The sequence below is a fragment of the Neomonachus schauinslandi genome, chromosome 7 (assembly GCF_002201575.2).
Source record: "Neomonachus schauinslandi chromosome 7, ASM220157v2, whole genome shotgun sequence".
Classification (NCBI taxonomy): Eukaryota; Metazoa; Chordata; class Mammalia; order Carnivora; family Phocidae; genus Neomonachus; species Neomonachus schauinslandi.
This window is the reverse complement of record NC_058409.1, coordinates 142548524-142561064: the sequence shown is the minus strand read 5'-3', so window position 1 is coordinate 142561064 and position 12541 is coordinate 142548524. Positions and strand designations below refer to the sequence as shown.

At 46.8% G+C, this 12541-nt stretch overlaps 1 protein-coding gene across 1 annotated transcript in view; it reads right to left on the bottom strand.

The window, feature by feature from the left end:
- The window catches only part of LOC110591582 (death associated protein), a 65861-nt gene that overhangs the window by 46943 nt on the left and 6377 nt on the right, over positions 1-12541 (bottom strand). Inside the window, exon 2 of the mRNA XM_021702506.2 lies at positions 8031-8127. Within this exon, the coding sequence (XP_021558181.1) occupies positions 8031-8127 (97 nt within the window). The remainder of the gene's footprint in view (positions 1-8030; positions 8128-12541) is intronic.

The window sequence follows — 12541 nt, the reverse complement described above, 5'->3', positions numbered from 1 at the left end:
TCCCCCTAAAATTTCTAAGTTAAAGTCCTGACTCTCAGTACCCCAAAATGTGACCTTATTTGGAAATGGGGTTATTGCAGGTGTAATTAGTTAAAATGACTAGGATGGGTCCCTAATCCAATAGGACTGGTGTCCTCACAAAAGGGGGGACGCTGGGGGAATGCCACATGAAGATCACAGTCATGCTGCCACCAGCTAAGGAACTACCAGGTGCTGGGAGAGGCCTGGAATAGATCCGTCCCTACTGGTTCCAAGGGGCACAGCCCTGCTGATGCCTTCCTCTCGAACGTCTGGCCTCTAGAACTGTGAGAGAATGTTTCTGTTTGTGGTACCTCGTTCGGGGAGCCGTAGGACATGAACACACTGCTTCTTACAGGAGGCAGCCAGCCCATAGGCGTTCTGCCTGCTCTAACCTGGGAGACGTGAGCATGGGTTCTTCCAAGGCTCCATGGAGGGAGGGCAAGAAGAGGGTGGACATCAGGACAGGCTGCAGTCTGCAGGGATGTGGGGACCGGCCCCTGCTCCGCCAGCTTTCTGCTGCCCAAGCTGCCACCGGCAGAACGATCGCTTTCATCCCTCCCTTGCTGGTGTGCAAATGTGAGCCCTTCATCAATGCCCCATGCTGCCTGCAGGCTGAGAACACTGATCTACGAGTCTCATGTGGGCAAACCTGACAGAGAGAGGTGGCCGACAGCGCCTAGAGTCTCTCCCATTTTCCTTACCAAGACAGTCAGGGTCCTTCCCCGCTGTTCCCGCCACCATGACTTCGTGCCTCTCAGGCTTTCTATTCTAGGCTCTCACGGTGCCTTCAGAACTGGCTCTCCCTGGCGGAGGCATCTATCCGTAAGCAGGTGACAACCACTTAGCCCGTTCCCAAGGACATTCCATGTCATTTGATGCCCCACCACATCAACACTTGGCCTTGGGTCCAGGGCAGGGGTCTGTGGCCCACTGCACCCCAGCATCCGGGTGATGGGCCCCGCCCACCAACACAGGGCACCGGGACCAGAACAGGTGTTGGTAGCTGGTGGGCACTCAGCACCCCTAGCCCACCGGCATCTCCACACATCTCAGGGAAAAGGACACATCCCTTCTAAAGGCGGCTGGCAACTAGCCTGGATAGAAAAGATGATCTTGGAAAGTAAGGATGATGTTGAAATTGGTTCATCACATGGTTTAACTAAAGTTCAAGCACAGAGATAATGGCTTACAGAAAAAAAAGGTATATAGACTGTGCCATCTCTTAACTCCAGAGTTTTAAATTTTTATTTTATTTTATTTTTTTTTAAAGATTTTCTTTATTTATTTGACAGACAGAGAGAGTACAAGCAGGGGGAGCAGGAGAGGGAGAAGCAGCCTCCCTGCTGAGCAGGGAGCCCAACGTGGAGCTCGATCCCAGGACCACGGGATCACGACCTGAGCCAAAGGCAGACGCCCAACCGACTGAGACACCCAGGCGCCCCTTAAATTTTTACTTCTTAAGAATTCACTTCAAGTGAGAGAACCATTAAACATGGCCACAGGTTGTCATTTGGCATCTGTTGGGACTGAATTGCTTTCCCCCAAAAGGATAAGTAAAATCCTAACCCCAGTACTTCAGAATTGACCTTTCTAGGAAATAGGGTTTTTCTAGAAGTAATTGAATTAAAACGAAATCAGTAGGGTAAGCCCTGATCCAATGACTGATATCCCTACAAAAAGGGGCATCTTGGACACAGAGACAGATATATGCAGAGAGAAGATGATGTCAACAGACATAGGGACAGCACCGTGGAGACAGATTGAGGTGAGTCATCTACGAGCCAAGGATCGCCAGCAAACCACCAGAAGCCCGGAGGGAGCGTGGAATGGGTCCTCCCTCATAGCCTCGGGGGAACCAACCTTGGTGACACCTCAGTCTTGGACTTTCGGCCTCCAGAACGGTGACGCACTACATTTGAGTTATTTTAGCCACCCAGTTTGTGCTATTTGTCATGGTGGCCCTATAATAATACAGCAACCATACAGCAGTAGCTGTTTCAGGCCAGGGTTATCGGTGAATGCTGAAAGTAGCAGGTGCAGTCCTGACGAGAAGCAGGTGCACGCAGCAGGTCTGTGGTGGTCCACAGACATGCGCAGAGCAATGAGAAATTGGTCACTGATGTGCAGGTTCCCACAGGAGGTCAAACAAGATGGTGTTCTGCTTTATTTCAGCTTTTATACTGCAACAAGTGTCCTTTCATGGTCTCCACTGTAAAGATACTCCTTGTTTAATTAATAAAGATACTGGGGGAGAAACTTGGAGACCATGCAAATACCTGTTTCTCCTGACTTTCACCCACTCTTCACAGCATCCATCAGTGGATCTTGTCTGCAACAGTTACTGAGCTGTTTGCCTGTTGGTGATATTCTATTTCTCGCTCTCTTTTTTAAAGATTTTATTTATTTGAGAGAGAGAGAGAACAAGTGGGGGAAAAGGGCAGAGGGAGAGGGAGAAGCAGATTCCCCGCTGAGCAGGGAGCCTGATGTAGGGCTTGATCCCAGGACCCCGAGATCATGACCTGAGCCGAAGGCAGATGCTTAACCGACTGAGCCACCCAGGTGCCCCTCTAATTCTCTTATCAATTATTAACTACAATTCTTTTTAAAGAAAGATTTTATTTTATTTATTTGACAGAGAGAGAGTGAGAGAGAGAACACAAGCAGACGGAGTGGCAGTGGGAGAGGGAGAAGCAGACTTCCCGCGGAGCAGGGAGCCCGATGTGGGGCTCCATCCCAGGACCCCAGGATCATGACCTGAGCTGAAGGCAGACGCTTAGCCAACAGAGCCACCCAGGTGCCCCTATTAATTAAAATTCTTCTGCAAAGAGCTGTCCCTTCTCCTCATTCATACATTCAATTACTTATATCAGGATGCACTCATGAATGTTTATTTTACTCTATGGGTTATAATCCAATACTATCATTTTGTTGCAAATTACTCCAACTTTGGCCATTAGGAGCTCGTTTGGGTTGGCTTCTGTGTTGTTCTGACAAGCCCCATCCTTTATAGCACACTTCCTCATGTTCAGCACTACAAGGTGTTCCAGGCTCATCTAGGACTTTCCTGCCCTGGCCCTGGAATTTGCCACTTCTGCAAGGAACCCTGGTTCCCTTGAAGGGGGGGGTGGGGGTGGGGAGGGAAGTGTTTAGGAACAAAGATCTGGGCTCTAGGGATGCTCATGGTTACATGGGTGTCGGTCCTCACAGCTTTAGGCTCTCTCAGTGACCACAGCAAGGGAGTACAGGTATGCGTGCCAGCCCCCCATCTACCTTTATTTCTGCACCTAGGTACACGTCTGCACGTATCTACTACCATCTATCTGCCATTTAAAACCAAGTTCATGCAAATACCTCTGATTCTGATTCAACACCAAAAGCTCATTTCAGTCTTCCTCCTTTCTAGCTGTAAACTCTCTCTGACAGCGAGAAACTTGGCTCTCATTATCCACCACCCATTTACATATTTGTTCAACCCTACTATACATACAACGCAATTTCAGAATTGCTAACCCAAACCCCTGTAAGAAACACATCTGCTAACTGGAGTACAGCGTTTTTGGACAATTTTTGTCTTTAGTCTTAAGAGTATCCGGTCAACATACTGTTTTCCAAAATTATTTGGGTAAGTTGTTTTCTCCCCCGGTCCTTGCAACCGGTTATAGTAATCACTTGTACTACAATTAAGTTCATTCGGTACTGTTCGGAGTCCATTTTGGGTCTCTCCCACATGCTGGATAATTTGAATTGTCTGTTTACTTCTTGGGTATGTGAGGTTCTTTTTTTTTTTTTTTTAAGATTTTATTTATTTATTTGACAGAGAGAGTGAGCTAGAGAGAGAGAGAGCACAGCCAGGGGAGGAGGGAGCGGGAGGAGCAGACTCTCTGCTGAGCAGGGAACCCGATGTGGGGCTCCATCCCAGGACCCTAGGATCATGACCTGAGCTGAAGGCAGACACTTAACCGACTGAGCCACCCATGTACCCCGGCAGGTGAGGTTCTAAGTCAGAGCTGAAAAGAGCCACGCTCAAGAAGGGCTGTGCACTCTGCATCCTTGTCACCCCATCCCTATCTCCCCCTTCTTTCCACTGCTTTCCCACCAGCCCCAGTGCACACCATCTAGCAGCCACTCAGGAAAGTACTCGCTAATAATAACGAAGCCTATTCCTCTTCTTGGAGATGAAGAGCCACAGGTAACTAGCGCTCAGCTTGACAGGAATTCTTGGGTAACACTTTCAAATTTCTTGTACTTCCTTTTCTTCTTCCTTTTTAAAATGTAGCATCTCAAAACAACTTGGCAGCCTAGGAAATTATTTGTAAATATCTGGAAAATTAAGTAGCAATAATATTTGCAGGAAAAAATAATTCTGAGTAAAAGTTGTCTTTTTTTGTTTTGTCTCATAATAATGCTCTCGTTGCTCATTTTCTCTGTAATCAGGATTTGATTTTAGACTAATGAGGAAGGAAGCCACCAGAGATGAGTCAGTAAACGCAAAGCCAGTTATAAAAATCTGGGAAAGAAAGCAAAGAGTTTTGCAAATGTGGACCTAAGGAGGAAATTGGCATCTGAGACTCTACACTTATTTTTATATCCAGAGGACACTTGGATCAAAACATGAAAAATAATAAAACTTTAGGATTAGGGTAATGTGGATGGTGAAGTCACATGCCATGACATTTCCAAGAGAGTAATGAAATATTTGGCAAATTCTGCAAATAAGCAGGCCTTTTTATATGCCCAGTCCTCCGAAACCTTGTAAAATGATAATCATACCACCTACTGACAGCAAAGCTGCACAGGTAGACTCACAGGCTTGAGGAATATGGAAAAGGTTATGGGTGATCCAGAATCAACAAGTTTATTTGATAAATATTTAATTTTATTGATAAATATTTGATCTGGATTTACATTCTACACCTGTCAATATATTCTCTCTATTTTGTGTCACGTCAGGGGATTCTATAGCCTGTTAGGGGCATGAGTCTCCAAGTCAAGACAGAATCGGGGCTGAATCCTGGCCTGGCCACTAACTGGCTACATATCATTGGGCCAGATAACCTCCCTAAGCTTCGGTTTCTTCATCTCTATAATGGGCACAGTGATACCAACCTGTAGGTGGCGTGAACTTTGAACCCGATGTGAAAAACTTAGTAAGTGCCTGGTACAAACCAAGTGCTCCCTTGGTAAGCGCAGCCTCGGGGTTAACAGTGAGGACTCTGGGCTCCACTGGAATGCTGGCTCTGCCACTCATTTGCTGTGTGACCTTGGAAAAGTCACTGAACCTTTCTGAGCTGTTGAAGAGGGAGTAGTAATCTGGAATGGGGATAATAATTAATAACCAACTCTGAAATAGCGATGACAACAAATGGAGTAGGTACCAGGATCCAGTGAATTAATACGGACAGAGCACAGAGAACGGGACCAGATGTACCGCACTCTAGAATACTGTCAAGGACAGTTAGCTAGGATTATTCAGTCAGCCTACCGGATGGATGAGGAGGGCACCCTGGTGGGAGCCATTTCTTACACAAGAGTACCAGGCCTGATGCCAAGGTCTGGAAGGAGACGTGCTGGCAGTGTTTGTCGACGGCTTCGGAGTCCTCAGGGGCTTACCCCATCTGTCAATGGCGTGTCAAGTGGTCTAACCCACAGTGGTCAAGAGCAAAGCTGAAGTCAAGAACACAGGAGCTGACACACTCGTAAGGAACACATTACAGCAATTTGGCTGCAGGGAAAAAAAACAAACCCTTGCTCATGGGTTATGCAAACCCTACTCTGCAGTCAGCCTGCTTCAAAATTCTGGGTTCCACAGAGAACAAATCTTTGAGGTGAGTAAGATGCTAAAATCTAGAGTGCTGGGTGCTTGCTCCTTTGTCTTGCAATCATTCATCTTCTGGCATATTTATTCAAATTGCATGTCTTTGATAAAGGTTGTATTTCATCTCATGAAAAAAAATCAATAGAAAGAAAATGAGTGGGCTGTTTTGTCTTTATTTCTAAACATGCTAATAAATTATCTACTCTCACTGTACTGACACTGTGTTTCACAGGGAAACAGCTCTTTGTACCTTACTCTACTTCAAGTCACACAGAAGAGCATGTTCTATTAACTCCCAGGCAAGGCTTTCTCTCCCACCTTCTTTCTCCCGACAGAACAACAGGATCCACAGACGGGACCTCCCAGGTTCTCTAGTGGAGGGAGTGACACAGGCCTACACCCTCTTATACTTGATACTGAGTTCAAGAATTTTCTAAAAACGGAAAGTTTCCTTATACCCTGTATGGAGGCCAGAGTCAACCTGAACTGACCCACGCCTGTAAATGTAAAGAACTTACCTCCCTTGGTGTGAATATCATACACGGATTCGGATATGATGCCCAAGGCCCTGCCATGGGCGCTGTATGGAATGTGTGCTGCTTTATTCTCATAAAACCCCCCAAAATGTCTCAATTCTGAAACAAACTGGGTCCCAAGATACAGGACTGTGGACCTCTAGGAGAGTTACAGATGCTGTTCTGTTCCAAACACAGCTGTGTGAAAAGAGCCAGTGAGAAAAGTAATTCTAGAATTTTCTCTCAACTGCCACCTTCTTTTAAAACCAGAACTTGGGGACGCCTGGGTGGCTCAGTTGGTTAAGCGACTGCCTTTGGCTCAGGTCATGATCCTGGAGTCCCAGGATCGAGTCCTGCATCGGGCTCCCTGCTTGGTGGGGAGTCTACTTCTCCCTCTGACCCTACCCTCTCTTGTGCTCTCTCAAATAAATAAATAGAATAAAAATCTTAAAAAAAAATTAAAATAAAATAAAACCACAACTTGGGCCCAACTACCACGTTGCGGATCTCATGATTTTAAACAGGCAATAATCACTCAGAAAAGACTTTGCCCCCAATTGTGTTTGCCCCTCAGGTGACCGCACCATAACTTACACCCTACAAGGTTCTACAGAAAATGCTCAGTGGTACATACATACAGGGACACACATGTCCTTTTAGGGGACGCACGCTCTCGGGAGCTACTCTTCCAGAGGGAGAAATAAATGGAATAAATAAATAAATATTTATAAATAATTATATTCATATATAATATTTATAACTCGCCCTGCGAGTTAATGGATCAGGAATTTAAACCTGGGTCCAACAGGGCGCATGGCGTGAGCAAGTGTATGGCCTCTGTGGACTTTAGTTTCCCATGCGAAAATCGGCAGACACCACCACCTACTACTCAGGGCTATTGGACTGAAACAAAATAATGCCCACGGTCCACAGAGACACAGGTTAGCTGTTTTCCACACCCTTCCAGCACTTAGCTTCCTCCTCTGGCGGAGACACTCTCTGGGGACAAGGTGCAAGGCAGAAAGCTCGGTGTCCACTTTCTCCCACGCGGGCAAGCTCAGACAGAGGGGTATGGATATGTAAGGTGTACGCATTTGTAGTGCATGTTTACCTATGATGGGGTGGCAGGAAATGGATTTGTACGGAGGTTCTGGACCCAAACCCAGCATCAGAAGGTCCGAGGAAAACAGGGAGTAAACAAAGCTGGGGGTACTGCCAGTAGATGAGCTGTTGGGGACCAGGGGAGATGTCATTTAAGGACACCTGCGCACTCATAAGGGCATGGCCTTGCTGGTTTGGATTTGGCTGTGGAATGGAAGAGTCCAGATGTGTGTGGACAGCTTTAAATCAGTAGTTCCCTCTCTTGGCTGCAAGATGCCAGGCCCACCCCAGAGAATCAACTAGAATGGTATGTTCGAAGGTCTCAAGGTGATTTCAGTATTGTCATGGAAGACGAGGCCACTGAACACAGATGGACGGCAGGTGCTCCAGCTGCCCGGCTTCTCCCGCCGTGGGGGTGGTGGTTACAGAGCCTCACCGATTAGGAAAGGAAAAACACACAGTGCGGGGCCTCACGAAGCAAGGGGTTATCAGAAGCCCGAGTAGAGAACAAACGCGTTAATGTTTAACCAAGTCACAGCTGCCCGCGGAACAAGCCCGAGACCTGCCGGCATTCTCACCTGGGGCTTTCCCATTCCTGGTCGTCCTTGTCTTTCTCTTCTTTGGTGTCTCCTGAATGCGGGTGTTTCTGCACGATGCGCATTCCACCAGCTTTCACTAAAATGAAAACAGAAGGGGGTGTGATCAACCTGGCAGTGGACCAGGGGAACTAGCTCGAAAGCTTTCGGCAGCCCCACAGCTGCGAGCTAGTCCAGATAACCTGGCATCAACAAGGACGAACCACAGAGGTTCCTGCTCTTTCGGGGCATTCGGTAGGACGTGGCAGTGGACGCGATCTTTTACTCCAGACCCACGTAGAAACCTTCCAAGGCTGCTTGCTTTAGGTCCTTGATGCAACCGGGTCCCCCTTAGCCCCCGCCCTGTGACATTTTCTCAAACGCCGATGATGCTTTTGATGGGGTGATACAGCCCTGGGGGACACAGGACAGTCCCAGAGCCCACTCAGGCAGCAGCCAGTGACATCTGTGGTAGCCTTTCCCAAACTGTGTTGGGAAGCTTCGGTGTTGGCACGTGTTAACTTTTAAAAATGCCCTTACTGACATATAATTCATATACAGTACGAGTCACCCATGTAGAGAGTGCAATGCAACAGTTTTGAATGTACTCAGGGCTGGGTAACCGTCGCCACAGTCAGTTCAAGCCCACGGTCATGACCCCAGACAGAAACCCCAACCCCGTGAAGGGTCACTCCCCAACCCCCTCCCCCAGCTCACAGCAACCCCTCTTCCGGGCTTGCCTGTTCTGCATATTTGACCCCCTTCTTTCATGCGCATGTTTCCAAGGTTTACCCAGGTGGCAGCCCGGGTCAGACCTTCGTTCCTTTTTTATGGCTGAATGATATTCTACTGCACGGACAGACCACATTTTATTTATCCCTTCATCTGTGGGTGGACACTTAGACTGTTTCCACGTTTTGACTATCATGCATAAGGCAGCTGTGAACAACTTGTGTACAAGTTTTTATGTGGATACATGGACGTATACCTTCACTTCCTTGGGTATACACCTAGGAGTGGGAGAGCTGGGTTACACGGTACTCTCTGTATATCCTTTTGAGGAGCTGCCAAATGGCTTTCAAAGCCACGGCACCATTTTGCATTCCAACCAGTTGGAGCGTTCCAGTTTCTCCCCATGCTTGCCAACGCGTACTATTGTGTAACTTTTAAGTTATGGCCATCGCAGTGGGAGTGAAATGTTATCTTATTGTGGTTTGATGTGTGTCCTCAATGGCTAATATGTTAATACTGCTCTGTAAGAAAACAAACCAAATCCACGCCCCCCCCATGCCCAAATGGGGATTCCAGGATCTCTTAGTGTGGGAAATGCAGGGTTGAACACATTAAGTGGGTTTCCTTAAGACAGATTTTCTTGGCCTTTAGCATGCACTGTAAGCTTTATGAGGGGCACAGAGTGTACCATCTTTCCCAAATTCATTTGACCCCAAAACTGCCCCCCCCCACCCCAGTAATGCTGGTTATCATCCTTCAGGACTTTAGTGTTCCACATTAAATAGAGTTTGGGAATGCTGGCCTTATATCCAAAAAGCCAGCCTCACGTGGCTGTCACCAGCATGGGCTTTGGGGTCGGTAAGCTACAACACGTCCTCAGCTATAGGGTGTCGGACTATTTAGCCCCTCAAGCCTTGCTGCTTCATCCGCAGAAAGGGGTTAAGAGCTGCATCCTAAGATCTTTAAATAAGAGAAGCTGTCGAGATGCTGAATATTTATAATAAATATAATGTTTTCTTTAAAAAAAAAAAAAGAGAAGCTGTCAAACCTTTCCCCTGTATGGTGTTTGGAGATGGGGCTCTGATCACACAGACTGCCAACCTGTCAGGCCACGTCCTCTGCTGTGACAAATTTGGTTGGACCCTGCTGCATTAAGAAGGGTCCAGGACAAGTCTCCTTCTGATGCAAAAGGAGGGAGAATGTGAAAAACGCCCCCAGGCTCTCACACTTCGAGGTTATTAGTTTTCAATGTCCCAGGGAGAGTTTGTGGGCCCCTGCCTTCAAGAAGCTGACAGTGCCCGCTGCCTGGCCAACAGTCCCTGGCAGCAGGCTGCTGGAAGAATCCAAGGCAGAGGGCAGGTAAGATAAAGAACTCTGTATAATGATGCATCTGCTGCCACCACTAATTCTTTTCAAGGGGACGTTCTGCTTTGGAAAGAAGGATATATAATCCTGTTTAGTAATTCTTCCAAAAATCTGCTTTTTATCCCATCTATTGATTTTTATTTCAATCATTTTATTTTCCATTTCTAGAGCTTTTATTTCCCTGTCAAATTTACCCAGTCTATTTGATAGGGTCTTACTCATTCTTCATGGTTTTAATTCTTTTCTATATTTAATCATTTTAGGCATACTTGTCTTGTAGTTGTACATTCGATTATTTTATGATCTGAGGTCCTTGGGAGTCTAATCCCACTGCTTGCTTTTGTCTGCTGAGTCTCTCTCTCGTTGCAGTGACTGCAGATTATGAGCTTTTCTTCAGTAAGGCTTTGTCTGTGGGGATCCTCTGGGGCCTGGGGTGTAGGCAGCCTCCCTTTGGAAAGATGCTGGACATACTTCTGTCAAACCAGGAGTATAGGGCACCCGGAAATCCTTTTTACGTCTCATTTCTCAGAACAGGAACTGCCAAACGGTATAAATTTGAACTCACAGCCCATGTAAAGGCAGTCCTGCGTTGACAAATTCTTAGGGAGAATTTCTTGTCCCCCCCACCCTTGCTCCACAGGCTTGGCCTCTAAGCCTCCAGCTGTATGTTGTTAAATGAGACCAGTGGGGGTGGGCCCTAATCCAATCTACTGGTGTCTTTATATGAGGAGGAAGAGAAACCAGGTCACTCCCTGCCTCACGTGGGCCCGAGACTCATGCTAACAGTGCTGAATTTCAGTTTCTTCGGGTGTGGTTCCTAGGGATTTTCCTCCCTTCGGGCTCAGATTTTTTCAAAAAGAAAGAACAAAAACACCACTGCAGGTGGCTTATCAAGATATTCCAGGTTGGGTAGTCAGTCAAACCTTAAGAAATAGAAACGGAAATAAAATTCTGTAGTTAAGATAATTTTCTACTCTATTGAAATGTAAGCGTATTTTTGGCTAAAGGAGGAGGCTGGAAAAATTGTTCCCCTACAAGGTTTTTTTTTTTTAAAGATTTTATTTATTTGACAGAGCGAGATACACAGCGAGAGAGAACACAAGCAGGGGGAGTGGGAGAGGAAGAAGCAGGCCTCCCGCAGAACAGGAAGCCCGATGCGGGGCTCGATCCCAGGACCCTGGGATCATGACCTGAGCCGAAGGCAGACGCTTAACGACTGAGCCACCCAGGTGCCACCTTTTTTTTTTTTTTTAATTCATTTCCTCCCCATCCATCCCACCCTTAGTGCACATCCATTAGAAACTCGTCAGAGGTGCTGCTATGGGCCGAGTTGTGTCCCCGAAGCTCATGGGTTGAAACCCTCACCCCTATAACCTCAGACTGTGACTGTATTTGCAGACACGGTGTTTAAAGACTGGATGAAGTTAAAATGAGGCTGTGAGGGCAGGTCTTGAGCCAACAGGGCTGGTGTCCTTGTAAAAAGAGGAAGAGACAGGAGGGATGCCGCCACAGAGAAGTCGAAGGAGGACGCAACAAGAAGGCAGCAGGTCTGCAGCCAAGGAGAAGGGCCTCAGAAGAAACCAGACCTGCGGGCACCCTGATCTGAGACCTCCAGCCTCTAGAACTGCGAGAACAGAAATTTCTGTGGTTTAAGCCCCCAGTCTGGGGGATTTTGTTACAGCAGCCTGAGCAGATGAATACCCATGCCTGTTTAAAAAAAGATGTCTGAATCATTTCAACTTGGCAGACATCAAACATTAAAATGATAACTCACACGTATGCTCTGTAAAGGGACCGAAGGGAAAAGGGCTGTGTCACTAACTACAAAGAAGACTGATGATGAAGGTCAAGGTGACATTTGAAATAATCGAGCCCAAAGCCCGGCCACCCCTCCGTTGAAGTACACACGTCAAGGCTCTGTCACCTCCCATTAGCACTTCATTCAATTCGGTTTATAAAAACAATTAACTTCATCAATCCTTCACAGTGTGTGTGGTGATTAATGCAGCAGTAAAAAGTGGCAAGAATAGTAATAACTCAACGCCGAGACAGGTTCATTTGAACTTGCAATACTGCCAAAACGTTATGATGGCACGTATTTATTGCGATTGTTTTACCCGTCACGAGGACTCTTCGTTTGTGAAAAATACAAAGGCAGAGTTGTTCCTGCAGAAATCTTTGCAGAATTATTTGCAAATGGAAGTATTTTTACGAGACATTAGAAAAAACAAGGACTCGGATTGTTGGTGTAGTGGTTGTTACTCAAAGGAGAGCTCAGAACTGAGAAGAACACCAAATACTGTATTTAGTATTAGTAGAAGTGCTGTATGGACGACAGCGATGTGGGTCCTGGAGCCAGATCTCTGGGCTCGAGTCCCAGCCCCAACTGCTCGCGCGTGCGTGTACGTGTACTGTGT